Below are 21,734 nucleotides of genomic sequence, written 5' to 3' on the forward strand. Positions count from 1 at the left end.
TGTTCTTGCTCTGGCCAAAAAAGTGATGCTTGGATTGCCATAATTTTCCATCCCTTATAGTTTTCTGTGTTGTGCATAAGGCATTGTCTATGCCTTAATATTTCTTTAGGCCAAATGCATATCCAGTGCATATGTCTTAAATCCACACTGCACTACCTCACATCAGTTCCAATGTAGATGCAGTGTCAATTCTAGATGAATGATCTGAATCTGTATCTGCATGAGGAAACTCCATGTTACACAGTACAATAGTTACTCCTTTTGAGCAGGTACATTCTGACACAACAGAACCCATATAGAGAGTAGCAGGTTTTGCTTAGATGTGATGCACCAAAAACAATGCACGTGCAACATCATAGCCCTTGACATGATAACTGACATTCTAGGACTGGTTTTGGTACCACTGACACTCACAAAGTGTTAATATTTCAGTTCGTCCAGTTCCCATGTGTTGCCTGATATCACAGCAGGCAGCATTTCTAACAACTGAGACAGATTTGGTGACATTTGGTTTGGCTGTTTTCAAGGAAGGCTGCCTGTTCAAACAAAGAAAATTGATTTGATGATTACGAAACATTCCCCTCTCCTATTTTTCATGTAAGTCTGGAAATTTGGTGACAAGAAGTATTGAGAGTTGATAAAAATGCTGAAATGCAATCCCTGTTCTGTAAAAAAGTTCTACTTTTGGCAACAATTTCTTTAAGTGAACTGCAAGATTAGAAAAGTTTAGTGGTGAATAGGCAAAAGCTGCAAATACATGCAGCACGTTGCCTTTTGCGATTGTTTCTCTCTTTCTCAAATGTGGTTGCAACTGGAAATGTTTGCCCATACATTGAGCGCAGTGTGCACAGTGGTTTGAGTGCTATACTAAGGACTGTACTGCACAAAGTCAGAAACTGGCACAGATGCAGGACCCTCACATTTGGTAGCAATCTCTATTGCAAGACATCATATGATACCCATTGCCAGTCCACCACCTGCTGACAATAAAGCTATTGGAAGCTATTGATGCTCAAACCTTGTTAACAGCCCTGGATTATTTCATGGTACTTGACTTAACTTGCACAGTCATGCCACTCCAATGGCTGTGTGATGTGTCTTCTCATAATGTGGTAGGTAGGTGCTATTTCATGTCATGGAATAGGGTCTTCCATGTGGTAATGACCCTGGGCTTCAAGACACTAGAGTTTCAAACATAACCAGCTGGTTTAAAGCAAGTCACATCAAATAAACCTAGCCAAGAAGACCCACAATAGGTTCTCCTTAGGGTCACCATAAGTTGGAAACATCTTGAGAGGATACAACAACAAGCCAACAGACAGACAGACAGACAGATAGATCAGTTTATTGATTAGTCCACTGATCATATAAAAAATAAAAGACAAAAACAAAGATACACAGACAAATAAACACTAATCACTATCCTAAAACTCATGTAATAGTTAACTGAAATACCTTTCCACAACACCAATTCGTTGAAATTGCCTGCATGGCAATGAAGAAGGGACAAAGCGCCCATATAAACACACCAAGAAAGGCAGCAGAGCTCCCTCCCCCTCTGCCAGCATTTAAATGGAAGAAGAGAGCAATGTGTACTTTAATAGAAAAATCCATTTTATTTGTTAGTGTCAGTCCAGTTGTTTATGTAGAATGGTAAATCTGATTTATCGTCTAGAGAAGAAATACTCATTGCTTTAAACACAGCAGCTTGATTGACCCATTCATTATTTCTTAAAACCAATGAAATAATTACATTTTTTAAAAAAAATGTGTGGTGTTTGGCAGACGTTCTCTCCAAAAATGCATCTTAATAATCCTCATCAATTTCATCTTACAGTGTTCACAGAATTCTAAGCATATGTCCTTGGAAGCACGTCTCTGTTAAATAAAGGAGGCTTCCTGTTAGATGTGATTGCAATGGGAAACTTTTCTGGATGCTGCTTACTTCTGTATCTTAGCACTTGTTAGGGTTCCTCCCCCTAGAACCTAAATGCATAGAGTTAGTCATTGTCATGACCCAGGCTGCAGAGCACCAATAACCATACACAGAGGCCAGAATCTATCTAATATCTTTATTAAGGAAATATATAAAGTTAATAAAAACAAGTATAGGAAATAGTCCAGAAGTAGACCTTTCAGGAAAGGTCAAGATTAGTCCAAAGAAGCAATGTCCAATATGAAATATTAAGGTCCAAAGTTGTAATCCAATAACCGAAACACTCACTTGCCAAGCAAGTGAGGGGAGATGACAAGGTCCTTTAGTCCATGAACTTGAGCAAGGCTGGGAAATAACTTGATTCTTGAAACACAAAGCTTGATTCAAGGCAACAAGGAAACGAGGAGCAAGAACAAGATCCGTGGCAATTACTTGGCGAGGTCCGGGAAAACAAGGCAAGATCCGGGGAGAAAACAAGGCTGAGAACGAAGGCTTGGAACAGGAACAAAGGCTTGAGAGCAGGAGTAGCTGTCCACACACGCTGCTCCGGTAGCTGACGAATTGACTCCGCAAGATTCCTTCGGGAGCAAGGAACCTAAATAGACCTCGTTTTCCCACCAGAGAACACTTCTCTGGGGAATCAGAAACGAAAGTCAATCTCTGTGTCCAGATGTATGACTCCCTAAAATTTCTCATGGAGCAGGCTTAATCATCTGAATGCTTTGCTGCAATTCTCAAGCTCCTGCGATTAGCCTGCTGCACTCCTTTTTGCTGGAGATAATAATTACGGCGCGAAAAAGGGGGAGAACTCGACTCAGGGCTTGTTTGGCAGATTTCTGGAAGACAAGCCTCCTGCAGGTGCAAAGGCTCAATTTCTGGCTGAAATGGTTCCCTTTCTGGCTGAAATGGAGGAAAACCCAAGTTTTCCTCTTCATCAGTCACAACAGCACTAGGAATGGGACTACATGGCCCATGAATCATCACAGTCATGTCATTGTTCGCTGTCTTGGGTCCCTATGGGAAGAAAGACAGGATTATTATTATTATTATTATTATTATTATTATTATTATTATTATTATTTCATTGAGACAAAAGGACCATTCCTTTGTGAGGATCTCTAGAAAGTTTGCCATACTTCAACTCCTAACCATTTTAATCACACTTTCATGGAAGTCTAGTTGAACTGAAAGCAGTTACAGTGTTCCCTCACTTATTGCGGGGGTTACGTTCCAGGACCACCCACAAAAAGTGAAAATCTGCTAAGTAGGGACGCTATATTTGTGTTGTTTGCAAGTAGCGCCTCTGTCTCCTCCTTGCCTCTCAGGCGAGGTGAAAACAAAGCTGCTTCAGCCTCTTTTTCTCTCCCTTCCTTAGGCTTCTCCTTAGGAAGGAAGTAGAAAGAGGGATTTATAAGGGATTTATAATATTATTTTATTATTTATACTATTATTTTAGTGTTTATTAAAAAAAACCGTGAAACACTGTCCACGAAAAGCGAACCGTGAAGTAGTGAGGGAACACTGTACTCGCATGGTTTTAGAGTCATGTCATGAGAATTATATAACTCCAAATATAACCCTAACAGAGTAGGATCCATTGACTTGACTCCAAAGGAAAGACACAACCTTCTGACTTCAGAATGCAGTCTGGTATTTTGCTGTGGATGTGTAAACAGAAGTGGCACAGTTCTTGTTGTGAAAGAAATGTGGCAAGCATACAGGGGGTTGTCCTTGTAAAGCATGGCATTTTCTGCCTACAACCCCTATGCAGTTAATAGGTAATCCAGTGTATTCTGAGAAGACAGACGTGTGTACAGGTTACTTTCTTCTGTAAGTTTACAAAAATAATCATGGAAAGTGGGCTGAGTTGCTTTGCTTACAAATTTTGAATCAAGAAATCAAGGCAGCAAACTAAAAATGGGCATGAAAGGAACCACATGGAATCTCCCATAAATTGGCTGGAAGTTTACAGACTATCCTGCAGATGCATAAGGAAGCCAAATGCTCATATTGCTAATTGTGGAAACTACATGCACACATAAGGACCTTTTCACAAGCGAGTCAAAAATGAATGTGTTTTCAGGGGAATAATAATAAAAAGTCTTAATTGGCTTGTGTCACTGAGCTGGCTTTCTCTGACTGTTGCGCTGTAACTTCGTCGGATAAGTTTGACAGCAATTTAAGTCCCATTGACAATAGCTGTCAAAATATTGAGGGAAGATTGTATCAACAGTAGTGGTCGACATTCAACCAGTCATATGGACCGGGCGGGCTTACCATATGCTTCACTACAAACTTTCCTTGGAACGCGTCTTTCGAGTGCCTGACAAGCTTATGATACCAATCAATGGCGAGCTTCAGTCTAAAATGATAAGTTTGCCTAGGAAATAGATTGCCGCATGTAGAATTTTGTTGTTTTGTTTTAATCATAAACAAATGGGTTCCATTGGCTTGGCTGGTTTTAGCCAGGATTTGTATATGTTGACTGATGTATTCAGGCGGTGTTTAATTAACAGTGTGAAACGTAAAGGCATGGCAAAAGAAATTGTGAAAAACCAAATACAAGCACCAAGGGTGAGATCCTGCGGAGGATGTGTATGTATGTATGCAAGTTGGCTTATCAATGTGTATGTCACTTTTTGGATGGAGTATTATGTTTCCCTTTGTGCCCCATCTAACTTTTCTCTCTCTCTCAAATCCCAGGAGCCTATAGTGATGATGATGATGATGATTATTTTGTATTGTCAAAGGTGATCACAGCCAGAATCACCGGGGTGTTGTGCGGTTTCTAGCAACATTTTCTCCTGATGTTTCGCCTGCATCTGTGGCTGGCAACCACTATGTCAGATTACACAGAGAAGCCATTGAAATCCACAAGCCCATGGACAATTTCAGCAGAAAGGAAAAATTATGAAAACAAACAAATTTAAGCTACCAGTATTGAAAAACACCAGAATCAAGACAGGAACTAATGAATGCCACCCAGATACAGGAGGCCTCCAGGCAGCAAGTAGTCAAAGGCCAGTGAACACCACCCAGGCAAAAGATGTTTCTGGGCAGTAAACAATTCAAAGGGAATAAAGGTTCACATGCTAATGGGTGGATCTCACTCAAGGTTTTCAAATCTAGCATGCTTTTTTTTCTGTCAGGAGTGACTTGAGAAACTGCAAGTCGCTTCTGGTGTGAGAGAATTGGCTGTCTGCAAGGACATTGCTCAGGGATGCCCAGATTTTTTAAAATGTTTTTACCATCCTTGTGGGTGGCTTCTATCATGTCCCCGCATGAAACTGGGGAGCTACACTCTTCCCGGGTTGGAATCAAACTGGCAACCTTCCGGTCAGCAACCCAGCCTTCAAGTCATAAGTCCTGCCGACACAAGGGTTTAACCCACTGCGCCACCATGGGATTCATCTAGCTTGCTAATTGACTCTTACACTAATTTAACAGACAATGGTTCTTTCCTTGGACATTCCACAGGTATCTATATTCCACTCGTTTGACTACCATCAGATCCTCTGAAGATGCCAACCACAGATGCAGGCAAAACATCAAGAGAAAATGCTGCTAGAATATGGACATACAGCACGGACACCACACAGCACCCCAATAATAATTTTATTTCTTAGCCACCACTCTTTGTGGCTCGAGGAGGGTCACAGCACAGTTTAAACACACAAACATTGCAAAAATTCAATAAACACACATATTAAAATGTAGTTCTATAAAAGATACAGCAACTCTACTGTTGTTGTTGACCAGTAGAGCTGGAAGAGAGAGGGAAGCCATTCCCAAGATGAAGATAGGCAGGTCTAGGCTTGGATGGGAGGTATAGTGAGCAAGCCCTTGCTTCTTTCTCCCTTTCTTTTTCATCATTCAAACTGCCTCCACCTGTCACACTGGTAAGCAGGAGCCATGACTCTTAAGGCTCAACAGCTGCCAGGATAAGGAGAGAGCATGGGCTGCACAGGTGGAGCATTATGCTTTGCCTCCTTGGTATAGGATCTCAGCCCAATTCTGAACACTGGAAGAGAGAATATTCCCTGGTGCAGTTTCTTTCCTTAGAACACTCCCATGAAACGAATGGAAGGATACAAACATCTGATCTCGGCTAAGGTGTTTTCCTAGGTTTGTCATCCATTCTGTATATTCACTCAGCTCTCTCTCTCTCTCTCTTTTTCTGTGTGTGTGTGTGTGATTTAAGTAATGTGCCAGGTTAGAAAATCAGTGAGATAATTCAAACAGAAATCTGACCTGATTCTGTCTCAATTTGCTATGTTTCGTTACCACCGAGCCAATTTTAATTTAGTTACGTGTACTGTTGGCAGTTAATAATGAGCATGTTTGAACAATATGGAAAGTGCAGCCTGGGCTTAGGTAGAAGGCCTATCCGACCTTTCCCTGCAGGTGGTAAGAACGTGTACTTGTCTTTTCATTTCTCTTTCCCTAAAACAGCTGCCTTCATTACAAATGGAGAAGGAACTAGCATGTAATATAGATCAATACAGCTGAAGCTTTGCAGTACAGCTGGATATATTACAACCTGAATACTTTGCCAAAATATTTTGGTTATGATGAGCATGGGTAAATGGAATGGCTAGTTTAATAGGCACTTATTGGTATAGATCAGGAGCTATCGTTCTCATTGTCTGTTGACCACACTGATTCTAAACTTCTCAAGGGAAGCAGATTGCATGCCCTGAAAAAGATAAATGGAGAAACAGTGTGGTATAGTGATTAGAACATTGGAATGAGACCTTGGGCAAGTATGTCTCTCTAAACTTGATCTCTTTTACAGGGATATTGTGAGCGTAAAATTATAAGAGAAGGGCGGGCATATTCATTGTCTTGAACTCACTGGAGAAAAGGTCCAGTTTGGATAATTAATATGAAGATGCATAGATGCAGAAGTAGATTAAATGCTACATTTCCTTAGTCTCATTGCACAAATTTCACTGAAGAAAGGCAAATAGTTCTGCCTCTGAATCCATCTTCTTAATTGAGCCCATGATTAGAAATTTTGATTTTTTTCTGTGTTATTTTGGCATTTTTTAAACAAATCAGGACCACCTTACTTCAGATTCGTTTTAACTCATTCATCTGAACAAGCCAATTCAAAAGCATGATCTGTAATCCTTTACTTTTCTGATAAGTAACAGTTAAGCCTGATCACAATTTCTAGTTACAAACAATGATAGAGGGCAGATTGTTGAAATCAGAAATGGGTGTTGCCATTTTCCTCTCAGCCATGCTGAAATAGGAGATGACAAGGGAAGAGAGCAGTTTTCTGCACATACTATCAGAAGGAGACCACTTATATCCTAAATTAGCAGCATTTATACTTGTAGTCTTTAGTCTCTGAGTATTAGAAGCACAACAGGATCAATACTGGTGCGAAATCTGAGTCTACTCTATTATGAATTTATGCCTTGCCCATATTCGCAAACACTAATGCAATTACAGCTGAGACAGATGCCATCCTCAGTTTCTCTTATTTGTCACCACTCTCCCTATTCATCGATATCAAATTTTGTTTATGCATCCTTGTCTACAACTGGGATTTAGATTGCTTGGCCAGAAATTAGTTAAGTCTAGATGGTACCATCTGCTAAATATTCTTCAACTGTTATTAAGCGTACAATTGTTTTTGGCTGTTGTTCTTTTTTATAAGTGTATTTAGTAGGAAAGACAAGAAAGCTAAAATGGAGTGTTCACAGTATCCAGCATTTTCTGGCATGGATGACGAGAGATTTATGTTGGCAAAAGTGTACTCTGTGGATAGTGTCTATAAAGATACACTGTGGCTTAGCTGTTGAATTAGTAAATATCTGCAAATGTATGAGCAGTAAACAGAGAGTCTGCCCAGCAATGGCTCTGGAGTGCAATTTTGATGACCCAAATGCAAACTTAGATTAGGGTAAAGAATCTTGCCCCGTTTCTTACACCACCTGGGGCTCCTAGCTAATGTTTGGAGAACCAGCAGGGATTTGTTACAAAGAATGGGTTTCTGGTCCAGGTTCATGGAGTGACCCTGTATCCTCTCCGAAGAACATGGGGAGCTGCCTTACGCCAAGTTGGATTTGTTTGTGTAATTTGCCTTGTGTTGCCCACTTGGGCCTGTAGTGGCTCTACCGTATCTCTGGCGCACAAACCTTGCCCATCACCTGCTATCTGATAATTCAAAAAACAACTGCTGGAAAGTGGACCTGTGACCATCTGCATTCAAAGCAGGTGCCATTGAACAGTGACCTCAGTTATAGTTTTCATTCAAGACAACTTCTGGTCCTTTGAATTGTTCTCCACTTCTGCCCACTGTAGCAAGCTGAACTACTGCTTGTTCTACCGAGAGTTGGCAGCAGGCATTTTGGTGCCAGAGATGTAAAATCCAGGTGGTACAATCTTCCTTTACCAATAATTAAAAGCCGACTGGGATGAATCTCAACACCATGATGAAGACTCTTAAAGCTATCTAACAATGGAATAGACAAAATCCACCCCCCTCCCATCCAAAATACTTCTAGTTCAAACCATTAAGGAATACTCAACCATACAATCTGTACAATCAGAGACATAGAAGAAAGGAGACGAGAGAGGGAGAAAAGAAAAATGGAAAGATAAATACATATAGCTAAAACAGAGTACATTTATGCCCCTCCAGTCCTGACTTTAATGAAAAGTATGTATGTATGTGTGTGTGTGTGTGTATGTATGTGTGTGTGTGTGTGTGTGTGTGTGTGTGTATATATATATATATATCTCGGTATAAACCTAGTTTTTACGCCCTTTTTTAGGACTAAAAAAACCTCCTCGGCTTATACTCAGGTGAGGTGCCTGGTGGGCTTATATTTAGGTCAACTTACACTCAAGTATATATGGTATATTTATTATTTTTCTCTATTATTATTGGTATTGATACATTTATTATTTTACTATATTAATTATTATTATTACATTTATTACTTTACTCTATTATTGTTGTTACTTTTACATTTATTTTACTCTATTTTGATTATTATTAATACATTTATTATTTTACTGCATTTATTATTATTATTATTACATTTATTATTTCACTCTATTATTATTAAAAGGATACACAAGCACATTTACATTGAAGAAGATGAAAATAATGATTTAATCAGAGTTGAATAGTCATATCTTAAATTACAGTTTGATGTAAAGATTCAAAAACATTTAAAGTACTGATGCCTCAATTAATGTAATTTTATTGGTATCTCGGCGTATACTGGAGTCAATGTTTTCCCAGTTTTTTGTGGTAAAATTAGGTGCCTCGGCTTATATTCGGGTCGGCTTATACTCAAGTATATACGATTGATACACACACACACACCATCTCAGATCCATTTAGATAAAACCTACTAAAATTACTTCTAATCATAACCATGGATTCTTACATTATAATATTTCTTATTTTTTTAAAAAAATCCATAAACAGTTTTCATTTTAAAAAGTCAATTGACTAATCCATAAAAACCACATGAATTTGACTTTTTTGGCCCTTATCAGCAACATTATCAATCCATTCTTCCATTGTTGGTGCTTCAGTCCATTCCCAAGTTTGAGCAAAAAGTATTCTTGTCACTATTGTCATGTATCATAGAAGCAATCCATGTTTATTATCCAGCTGTTTATCCAAAATGCCAAACAAAAACATCTCTATTAACATTACATCTACTTACCTTTACATTTTTTTGGATTAACTATAAATCCTATAACTATAAATCTGGCACTCCATGCGGTCATGCCGGCCACATGACCTTGGAGATGTCTATGGACAACGCCGGCTCTTCGGCTTAGAAATGGAGATGAGCACCAACCCCCAGAATCGGTCACGACTGGACTTAACATCAGGGGAAAACCTTTACCTTTACTATAAATCCTAGACCACTAACTTTTCACCTGCTTACAAGTTCACTACAAATGTTAAAATAAGCCTTCATTATCTTCACAGTATCAAAATGAATTGAAATATTAAATACTAGCTGTGCCCAGCCACGCATTGCTGTGGCGTTGTCTGGTGGTGTTGGTGAGAAATTGTTGAGGTAGTGGTGGTATTGAATGTCTGTTGTATGGTTGTCTTTATGTTTAGTATGCACACTGAAGTGGATTATATGGCAGTGTGGAGTCAAGATAATCCAGTTCAAAGCAGATAATATAAGATTCTAAATGGGTTATATAGCTGTGTGGAAGGGCCTTGAGTCTACATTGCCATATAATCCAGTTAAAATCTGATAATCTGTGGAAGAAGCCTAAGTGAGGCCTAACTGTGCCTGTCCCCTGGGCTGAGTAGGTTGCTAGGAGACCAAGTGGCCAGAGCTTAGCCTTCTAACTGGCAGCAATTGGATAAAAACTATTATTCATCTCCCTCTAATTAGGACTTTATTTTTCTTTTCTTTTTGTTGTATCAACCTAGAGCCGCGGATGATGGGTTGTGTTGTCAAATTTCGAGGTTGGGGGGCCTGTAGTTTTGTTGTTTTGTCCACTAACCTGATGCCATCACTCTTTTATATATATAGATTATTAGGGGACATTTTGGTAGGTTGTCTCACATTTGTATATCCTCTTCTTGACTAGCAGAATGATAACCTTGAAGAAATGGTTCAAACTGTGTCTTATTTTGGGATGATTATGTATCTTTGAGAAAATCATCTCGCCTGGTCACCTGGTGATGACAGTGAATGGTTGTGATCAGCTATATATATATATACATACATACATACATACATACATACATACAGTTCCCCCATCCCAATATATAAAAATTCAGTTCCCCCATCCCAATTCTTTCCTTTTCTGAGTTCAAGATAAATTACTGTGATGTCATATTTGCCCTCAACTATCCAGGAAAATAGATGGTGGAAAAATAATTGCTTGTGAACCTGACTGCCCAGTAAATGTCATGGTTGAATGAAGCAATGTCTCCATGGTTGGGACCATGGTTAGTCCATACATACTGCTATAAGATCTCTCTTTCTTTTTTTGTTGGGTCATGCACACTCATGTATAAGTTGACCTTGGGTATAAGTTGAGGGCAGGTTTGGGGCCCAAAACTATGGATTTTGATATGACCCATGGATGAATTGAGGATCATTCTACATACAGGGGAAAGCACCGATGCTGCAGTATCTTTTTCCTGTCCTGTGGAACAGATTCTTTTGTTGTAAACAGAAGCTGGAATAGTTTCCTTGGGAGAGGAAGGGATTTAAAAATATATAAAGATTTAGGATTCATCTGGACTACATTAAAAACATAAAGCTTCTGCCATAAACCAGTTTTCACTAAGCTCTGAAAGTATCAGGGCAGAATTTTGAGGCCAAGCTTGACTCTTATCTCTTGTAATCATGGAATTTTCCTCACTGAGGGCAACAGTATTGAAAGGTGGCTAAAGTAAGCTGCATCTAAGAAGATAATAGAAAATGCTTCGCCTTTGGTGCAGAGATCAATGGTTATAAGGGCCAAGGCTGATATAAACATATTAAATAGTATAAGTTGATCAAATCGTAAAATGTCAGCAATTATTTTGGGAACATGAGCAGTTGCAGTCCATATGAGAAAGAGTTCTCAATTTTTGTCTGACTCTTCTCACTAAAAGAAATGGTAGCTTGAGCTTCAGCAAGTATAATCTATAAATGTAATATGCACAGTGGGATTTTGAGTGTGTGTGTATTACATTTATATTCTTATCCATCCTCTAAGAAGCACACAACAACCTCACTGGTGATAAATCCCTATTTTAAAAATTCTCACAATAACCCTATGAGGTGGAGCATGAGCAGCAGAGCTTGAAGTCCACAACCTTTTTCTTCTTTTGTAGCTTCCTAACAATTACATTTAGGTATGCTGCCTATACAACTGGAAACTGCCCAGACTTTCCTGACTTATTGTATGCTGCATACCCCTCATTGTCCTGATTTGACAGCAATAGTTAATTATCATCTGTCATCCCACTTTTTTCAGCTGCTTTTAAAATGTAGTTTTTGAACTACAACTCTCTAAATCCTTACACAGCATCTGGCTGAGAGTTGTAAGATTCATGGTCTAAAGGAGTAATGTTTCCAAGCTTTGAAAATGCTCACCTTTTTTCAGTGTGTCCTGACACAGAGATACACAAAATATTTTACATGTGAAATTTCTGTCTGTCAGTCTGCTGTTAACAGTATAAGACATTATATAATAATAATAATAATAATAATAATAATAATAATTATTATTATTATTATTATTATTATTATTATTATTATTATTATTTTATGACACAGCAAACAAGATCGATGTGCTGGATTTCGTATCACAAAATCACAAGTCGAACACTTCCCAAGTATCTAGGACTGTGTGATGTATTTTCGGATGATGCGTGCAGATCCCAGTAGGGTGGCCTTTTGCAGTTGGCAGATCGTAATTTTGTCAATGTCTATTGTTTCCAAATGCCGGCTGAGATCTTTTGGCACAGCACCCAATGTGCCGATCACCACCGGGACCACCTGCACTGGTTTCTGCCAGAGTTGTTGTTGTTGTTGTTGTTATTATTATTTTATTTGTATTCCGCCGGGGGGGACTCGGGGCAGCTCACAGAAATATCAGATACAAAACAATAACAATGTACCATACATCAATAAACAATAAACAATAATTAAACATTGACCAGAAAAATGGAACACACTTACTAAAAACATAGAATTGAAAACAGTGAGGTTGTAATGGTAGATTAGCAAAGTGCACATTATAAGTTGCAAACACAAAAACATAAAATGCACAGATTCATTTGAGGTCAATTTGGGATGAGAGGAGCCCTGAGCTAATATCTTTAAAATCTCCTTTGGAAGGGACTTGCTACTTTCTGGGAGATTTTCCCTCTGACGCTCACCATTTCTTTGTCTCTTCCTTGCTGATGGTGCTCTGTCTGTAGCAAGGCTTGGTTGTCAAAACGTGCAAGACAATACAAAATGCTGCATCCAAATATGTTTTCCTCCCCCAAATAGTCTCATACTACCATTATCAAGTGCAGCCTTCCAGAAGTCACAAAATCCTTTCAAAGACCTTCCCATTATATACTCACCTGTCAAATTAAAATGCAAATGTAATGCATTTGCAACTATTGATTTCATTGTACAGGTAAACTCCAGCTTTGCTACAAACTTAATAAACTTTGCTTGGGAGATATTATGATCATTACCCTGGTTGTATGTCCTGTAATACAAATATAGCATCTCTGAAAAGATCAGGAGTGTGGTAGAGTTTCAGTTTACTCCCTCTGCTTGGATTTAAATCTGTTTACATGTGATACGGGCCGCAATCCCAACAAAGTACATGTTCATCTCCATGCACAGCTACGTCTTTTGTGATATTTCAAGGGAACACAGGCTACACCTCTGAGATCTGCATAGTAAAAATTGTATCTTATGCTGAAAAATGCAGGATTGATCAAAGGTAATTCCCACAACTCTGTCTGGACATCACTGGACATGGATTTTGCTCTTTTTATGTTGATGTTTTCCAGCCTAGAGCATTCATTGTTTTTTGACAGTTATCACATTACCACAACTGGAGCTACCTAAAGACTATTCAGTGACTGGTAGAGAGCTGGTGGGATTGTAGAAACATTCAAAGGACCACAACACTATCTGTTGTGTTCCCTTGAGTGCCTTGTCCTGTGTCTTGAGTTCCTCTTCCTGTGGGGATATAGATGGAAGCTGCTTGGATTTTCTTCATTCTTCCTTGGCCACTCAATGGCTTTGGAAGTGGAGGATAGTACAGTAAGGCAAGGAGTTGTGGTGACTTTGAAGGAGGATGGGAATACCAATCTCTGCAACAACAACAAAACATTGGATGTACACTAGCATCTATCAGCCCATAATGGTTAAGGACACAATCAAAAGACTTCTTAGGATGAGTTATGTGGTAGAGCAGGGGTCCCCAAACTAAGGCCCGGGGCCCACATGCGGCCCTCCAAGGTCATTTTTCTGGCCCCGCCCTCGGTTTTAGACTTAGCCTCGCCCTAAGTCTGAAATGACTTGAAGGCACACAACAACAACAGCATTAACAACAACAACAACAACAACAACCATCCTAATTAACTTGACTATCTCATCAGCAAGAAGCAGGCCCACACTTCCCATTGAAATCCTGGTAGGTTTATGTGGGTTAAAATTGTTCTTATTTTTAAATATTGTATTGTTCTTTCGTGTTGTGCATTGTAGATGGTAAACGGAAGCTCTTACATGTGCCCATGAGCCCAGAGTCATCCTGCAGAACAATGACGCACTACTCAGATTTGCAGAACAAATAATACAAGAACTTTACTAATTCCAAGAGATCCAAAGAACAATGGTATTCACAATGGTCTCTCTGATTGCTTACAGAAACCCAGCAGTCATAAACAGTCCTTTTTCAGTCCATAAATCTGCTTCAGTGAAGAATACAGTCCTGGTTCTTCATCCTCTTTTCCCAGTAGCAAACAAGGCCTCAGAAATAGCAAGGACTCTCTGAGTACAGAGCCATCTTCCCCAGGCAGTACTCAGTCACCACACAGACTCACACTGAACAAAAACTTGTTCAAACCGGTTCTCCAGCAGCAGAACAGAAACAGTTTCAAATCAAATTACAGGTCTTTGCAGGTTCAGCCAATTGGCTTCATGCACTTCATTTTCCAGTTAACACACAAATATAGCACAGTGCCTTTGCAAACCATAACATTTCGTTGGCTTTTCCCCCCCACTACAAATAAGACATATGCAGTGTGCATAGGAATTTGTTCATATTTGTTTTTAAACTATAGTCTGTCCCCCCCAACACTCTGAGGGACCATGGACCGGCCCTCTGCTTAAAAAGTTTGAGGACCCCTGTGGTAGAGTCATATCATTGTACCATCTGTGGCAAAGCATTATAGGGAATTTTAAAAGTAAGAGAGTAGCAAAGGGCATCTGGGTAGAATAACTAGTTGTTGAGGTCTATTTTATAATGTTGACTATAGCTACAGGTACAAAGCATCAGCTTGCACATCCTATTTAAATAAAGCATATCCTTCTCAAGATGTGGCTTCTAACATTAACTAGTACAACATGTGCTATCCATGCTGGAGTAAATAAAGGGAGTCAGCACTGCAGAGAATGACTGTGTGGATTAAACCTGACTTGACAGAAGTTTAAAATGAGGCGCACAGGAATCAAATGTGTTTCTTCCATTATCTCCAAAAGGAAAAAAAAAGACATTTTGTCCCCTAAGACGTAGGAGAAACTTCTATTGAGTTAAAAAGGGATTCTCAGTAGACATGTAAAGGGTTGTGCTGTGAATTTTGCAAGTTACTATATTTTGCAGACAGACCACAGCCCCAAAGGAGCTAAATTCAAATATATCAAAACCTTTTGCTTTCCTTTGCTTTGATTGAATCTGATGACATAATGTTAGCTATCTGGTGGAGGGCGCGGGGAGGGGAGGGTATTTTAAGCCGTAAGCATGTATGACTAATAGATAATGGGATTGCTTAAGCTTTTGTAATATTATGTAATATTTAAATTTATGTTGATTTTCTCCATTTCACATGTAGTAATTAATTTTGTCTTACTGACAGATGATTCTCAATGACTGATTTTCAAGAGAAAATCCAGACAGGTATTTTTAACACTTTGTTTTCATTCAAGATGGTTTGTGTTTGTGGCTTTTGTTTCTGAAGGGAGGGGAGGGCAATGATGCAGGCTGTAATGTGAATTAGCATTATTTTGATATCTACGTAAGACTTATATACTTTGCCTTGTGAAAGTGTGCGGGGGGGGGGGGGGGGGGAGATGGATAGAAGAGGTTCTGCAACTGGCTATAGATAAAGTATTTTTTGTTGGGAAACTACTCAATTCCATATAGGGGCTAAGATCATGTCATAGGAGATGTATCATGAAGTTCTGCCTGTTTTCTCCCTGTAGGCCTTGCTTTTTCCTAAATATTTACTGTTATAGAACATTTAATATCGTATAATTTGGCATATAATCCAAAACTTCTCTGATGTTTCCCACATGCCATTAGCCACTATATGTCCATGGAGATAGTGTTAAATGAGGAATATGGGTGTTTCAGCCATTATGTATAGGGAGGAGTAAATTTTCCCATCTGGAGTATCCAAAAGAAATGTCAGTTTGCTAGTGTAACTTGCATTGATATCTACATATGTCACAACCAGAATGCCAATAGTAGATTCCTTAGACTCTTTTATATTTCAACAGGCATGATTGGTTGTATAAGGCCTATCTCACTGAAACAATGTGTTTGGGGAAAAGGAATAATAATAATAGTGATAATAAAAATAATGTCTCCTTGAGCCATGTAAAGGAGACACATTAATTTATGCCTAAGTAAGAAAATGGGTATCAATCAATTTTGTGCCATAAGAGTAATGGGAATTCAAAGCATAAATACATTGTCCAGTTTGGAAAATATACTTTTTTGTTAAGCTATATCTATGTTAAATCCTTGTTGTCTTTCTCAGTAAGTAATTGTTTTATTTATTTGATGTCTTTTCCCCTTTTTATTTAGATAAGGCTGGTAGCTCATGTAAACTCTCTAGTGCAGGTCCCTGAGCTTTATGCAGGCTGTGGCTGGAAATACCACCCACAGGTTTAGGGACAAATGTTTTTCGTACTTTAATATTTTCCCCATGGCGACTAAATGGATAGTGCACTTGAGTGTATCCTTGATAGTCGTGAAGCATCATTTAGTCTTAATGCCACATAATCTCTTCCAGTCTACCCAGTTGTAGACTAACATGTATTTGGAGAAGGGCTGTGTGTAAGGAATTGTGTGCAGTCTTGTGTGTGTTTATTTATGCTAGACCATGGGAACTAAATGATGGACTACTTGATATAAGAAAGTGCAATCTAGATGTACAGGCAGTCTCAGAGTTACAAACACCCGGCTTACAAATGACTCATAGTTAAGAATGGGGCTGAGACAACAGGAAGTGAGAGAAATCTTCTCCTCGGAAGAGAAATTCACGCCTGGAAGAGTTTCCAAAATTCAATTCCCATGGGGACAGAAAGTGAGGTATAATCTTTTGAATATGGACACAGACAACAAAGAAAACCCCACAGGGGTATTCGCCCTTCCCTATGCCATCCAAAGCTAAAAGATATATAGCTTTGGATGGCATAAGGAAGGGTGAATACCCCTTCCCTATGCCATATTTGGCATATATTTGGCTGGAATTACACTTAAAATGCCCCTGTTTGTATTTGTATGACTTACATACAAATTCAACTAAACAAACCTACAGAACATCTCTTGTTTGTAACTTGGAGACTGCCTGTATATATCTTAAAAGCATTTTTAAAAATATAATATTGACCTTATTGGAATTAATGCTGAACATGTGAGCTGTCATGAAAATATACATAGCTTTGAACCACTGGTTCAGTCCTAAGAGCACAATGAGACTTGTTTTTGAATAGATATGAATAGTTGAGCCAGCATAGTGCAGGAGTTTGAGTGTGGACCGGGATGTGGGGATGCCAGGGTTTGAGCCCCTGTTCTGCCCTGGAGAGTCTCTCAGCCTTAGAGAAGACAAATGCAAGACTCTAGAAAGATTCTGCCAAGAAAACCCCATGATAGAACCATCTTAAGTCAGCAATAACTTGAAGGCACACAACAATAATACTATGCAACAAAATGTTTGATCCTAGGTTATAAAAACCATTTCCTAATTGGTTCTATCTTAAAAACATGGAAAAAGTTTATTAAACTGCAAAAACTTTGTTTTTTGCAGTAGGGACATCCTGCAGCACATTTTGTTATTCATGTCTCATTAAATCTCAACCAATTCAATGTTTGTGGCAGCCACAAAAATGAAGAACAGCTACTTTCAAAGTAAGTACCACACAACTGAACAGAAAATAAGACTTTCAAACCAGAAACAGACATTTTTTTTCAAATTTTGTTACATAATGTAATATAGTGTTTCATATTCTTCTATTAAACCATATGCACCTGGGATCTTTTAATTGGTAGGACATAATGGATGAATAGGAGCCCCGGTGGCGAAGTGTGTTAAAGCACTGCTGAATTTGCAGACCGAAAGGTCCCAGGTTCAAATCCCTGGAGCGGAATGAGCGCCCGCTGTTAGCTCCAGCTTCTGCCAACTTAGCAGTTCGAAAGCATGCCAATGTGAGTAGATCAATAGGTACTGCTCCGGCGGGAAGGTAACGGCACTCCATGCAGTCATGCCGGCCACATGACCTTGGAGGTGTCTACGGACTACGCCGGCTCTTCGGCTTAGAAATGGAGATGAGCACCAACCCCCAGAGTCAGACATGACTGGACTCAACGTCAAGGGAAACCTTTACCTTTACCTTTAATGGATGAATATGACCTGGCTGTGGAAGGGTCTTTTAGGATCAGATAGAGGTTCCTCTAGCCCAGTATTCTTTGCAAGAATTTCAATAAACAGCAGATATATGGAACATGGGGCCTCTGAAAATTGCTGCACTGGAACTGGCCAACATAATCTATTGTGAATGATAGACTAATATTCAGAGAGTTCTATTTTCCATCCCTGATCCAAGGCATCCATAGAGAATTAACACAGAACCTCCTTGTCTGTCTTAAAATCTAATCTTCCAAGTGAAAGTTGATTGCACTAGTCTGAAGGCCTAAGGGTAAGGATGGACATCGATGGGACCATCTTATCTATAATTCGGGTCATACAAATTGTATGCTTTTCTTACTAGCTGGGGGGGGGGAGGGGGGCAGGTGGTCAACACCAGTATCATCTAAAGCAAAATCTAAATAAAAATTGAGGGTTTATCTTCAAAAGAAAACAGGATTTTCTACAAAGATAACCAAAGGGCTTTGATATATCTGGTGAAACCTTTTTACGACTGTCTGTGTTTGTTTCCATATGTGCCTTAATTTCTATGAGGTTTTAGAAACAGATGAGATCTTCACTAAAAGAAAAGCAACATAAACATTTTGTTTGAAATCCATGTGACCTATGATAAAACTAGAAAGATACATACCAATATTGTGGCTGTTATTATCTAGTATGCCTTTAAAAGGGGCAAAATACCTAAAGGCACCAGATCCTGTCTGATCTTGGAAGCTAAGCAGTCAGCAATGTGTACTACTTGGATGGGAAACCACCAATGAATATCAGGTAATGTAGGCTATATTTCAGAGGAAATAACTGGCAAAACCATTTCTGAATATTCCTCCCCTAAGAAAATCCTATGAAATTCATGGGTTCACCATAAGTCAACTGGCAACCTGAAGGCATGTATAGAAGATGCCTTTGTATCACTTCTCTCCTTCTTTCTTCCCTTTAAAATAATCCCCCCTTTAGCTGTAAAGTTCTGCTTCATCTGTTCTCGAAAAAGCAATGCTTTGAAATGTCTAGCTAGTCTTCAGCATGCAGCTAGTGTTTCTTTATTATGAGCAACTTCTCCCATCATTAAACTTGTTGTTAGTTCTGCTGCCATTGGTTGATTCTAACACCTTTCCTATCACATTGGTGTCAAGAAATTCCATCTAAATTCTTTAAGTGCCTGCTTCTTCTTAGCATCAGTTCTTACTCACTTGTACGATAGGAAAAACACTTAAGGATGCCTTTAATATTCTTTCTATTAATGACCAGGAATCTTCTGGCTTTTGTTATCCATTGATAATTTTGCTCTTTCATCATACATCTTCTAAAGAGCCTAAAATTAGAGGATTGTGTCCAAATTTAGTCATACCTAAAGTAAAGCCAATGAAATCAGTAATTTAAGCAAAATTGGTTTATGTCCCTTCTCATTTCTACATTTAGTTCTAAAAGAGAATAAAGTTTATAGGAGGAGAATCAACCCATTTGCAATATGGGAATGGGGGAGAATTCTGTAGATACCACAGTCTGAGGGAAAAAAACACAGACACAAATCAAGCCTGAACTCTCCCTAAAACCCAAAATGGATGAACTTTGATTATTGTTCTTCAGCCATATAATGGGATGACATGACTCATGCAACAGGAAACGAGGAAATCTCACTCAAATGGATAGATTCAATCAAGAAAGTAACAGTTTTGAGCTTGCAAGATCTTATTAAAAGACCCTTCTGCAATATCCAATTAGCAACTGAAGGCCTGTCTAAATAAAAAATATACTTGCCAGCAACAGAAATTGAGCAAAGAGAGAGCTAGATTAGTTTCTCATGGAAGGGAATTCATGCCACCATGGAGCAGACCCTCCAAACATTGCTATGAAGGTAGCCTTTGCTTGAAGATCTTCAGGTGTAGGTTTTAAATAGGAAACTCTGGTTTTTCAGATACAGACTTATGCTAAATAGGGCTTTATGGTCTCTAACCATCACTTTACAGGTCATAATCGACACAAAAAGATGGAGTGACCAGCTAAGTAGCCAGGGGACAGCATTTTGCACAATGCCTTCAGAATCCCAGCCAGAGCTGGGAATGGACAGAATATTAGGAAATTCAATGGTGGGGGCAAGAGAATGAGAAAAAAGATATCCCTTTTTAAAGCCCAATGTGGAGTTATATGGAAGTGTCGAGGAGTCCTCATATAATCAAGTTCAAAGCAATTAATCTGGGATCGGATCCTGGGATACAGGGCAATGTAGAACGGGCCCTAAACTAGATCTACACTGCCGTATAATCCAAATGATCCATGCACATAATCCATATTATCTCCTTTGAACTGGATTATCTGAATCTACACTGCCATAAAATTCAGTTAGAATAATAGAATCATAAAGTTGGAAGAGATCTCATGAGCCATCCAGTCCGACCCCCTGCCAAGAAGCAGTTCAAAGCAGATAATCTGGATTTTATATAGCAATGTAGATCATAGAATCATAGAATCATAGAATAGTAGAGTTGGAAGAGACCTCATGGGCCATCTAGTCCAACCCCCTGCCAAGAAGCAGGAAATCGCATTCAAAGCACCCCCGACAGATGGCCATCCAGCCTCTGTTTAAAAGCCTCCAAAGAAGGAGCCTCCACCACGGCCTGGGGGAGAGAGTTCCACTGCCGAACAGCCCTCACAGTGAGGAAGTTCTTCCTGGTGTTCAGGTGAAATCACCTTTCCTGTAGTTTGAAGCCATTGTTCCGTGTCCTAGTCTGCAGGGCAGCAGAAAACAAGCTTGCTCCCTTCTCCCTATGACTTCCCCTCACGTATTTGTACACGGCTATCATGTCTCCTCTTAGCCTTCTCTTCTGCAGGCTAAACATTCCCAGTTCTTTAAGCCTCTATTTACTTCATTTTTTGGAAGTCAGCTCTCTTAAAGTCCAGAATGCGTGTTTGACTTGTCTTAGTTTCAGCCTTCCATTGTATCACAAACTGCAGGAGCACATGGTCACTTGCCCCTAAGGATCCGACGACTTCTACTGTATTGATCAGGTCTTCCACATTTGTTAAGATTAGATCGAGAGTTGCTGATCCCCTTGTTGATCCAGCCTTAGTTGTTGGTTCAGTTACCCCAGCTCTTAAGTGAGTGCAGAGAAAAGATTTTCTCCTCCCTGTGAGAAGGTTGAAAACTGCACAGCCTTTGAAGATGTTCCTGTGGGGAGGTGAAATATGATTAAATTACCAATACTTCCCTGTGGGGATGAATAATTTAGGCAAGCGTTTTGCTACCAAGAGTACAACTTCAGTGTTCCCAACAGCACTTCTACTTCAGGTGGTCAACTGTATGTTTATGCTCCTGAAGGCTACACAACCACACTGCAGTGGAATTGAGTGGTGGGGTTCCAGGTCATCTTCTAAAGAGATTTGTCCACCAAGACATGGTACTGTTTTCAGTGTTTAAAAATC

The 21,734-nt window shown here is 39.3% G+C and overlaps 1 protein-coding gene across 8 annotated transcripts in view; it reads left to right on the forward strand.

Annotated features, from left to right (window-relative positions):
• znf536 (zinc finger protein 536) overlaps positions 1-21,734 on the forward strand; it is a 486,877-nt gene that overhangs the window by 376,793 nt on the left and 88,350 nt on the right. The window contains exon 10 of one of the 8 annotated variants that reach the window (XM_062961835.1): positions 15,522-15,562. The exons of the other annotated variants lie outside the window; for them this stretch is intronic. Within the exon in view, the coding sequence (XP_062817905.1) occupies positions 15,522-15,535 (14 nt within the window). The 3' untranslated portion in view covers positions 15,536-15,562. The remainder of the gene's footprint in view (positions 1-15,521; positions 15,563-21,734) is intronic. 8 annotated transcript variants of the gene reach the window in all.

Source organism: Anolis carolinensis, unplaced genomic scaffold, assembly GCF_035594765.1.
Source record: "Anolis carolinensis isolate JA03-04 unplaced genomic scaffold, rAnoCar3.1.pri scaffold_9, whole genome shotgun sequence".
NCBI lineage: Eukaryota > Metazoa > Chordata > Lepidosauria > Squamata > Dactyloidae > Anolis > Anolis carolinensis.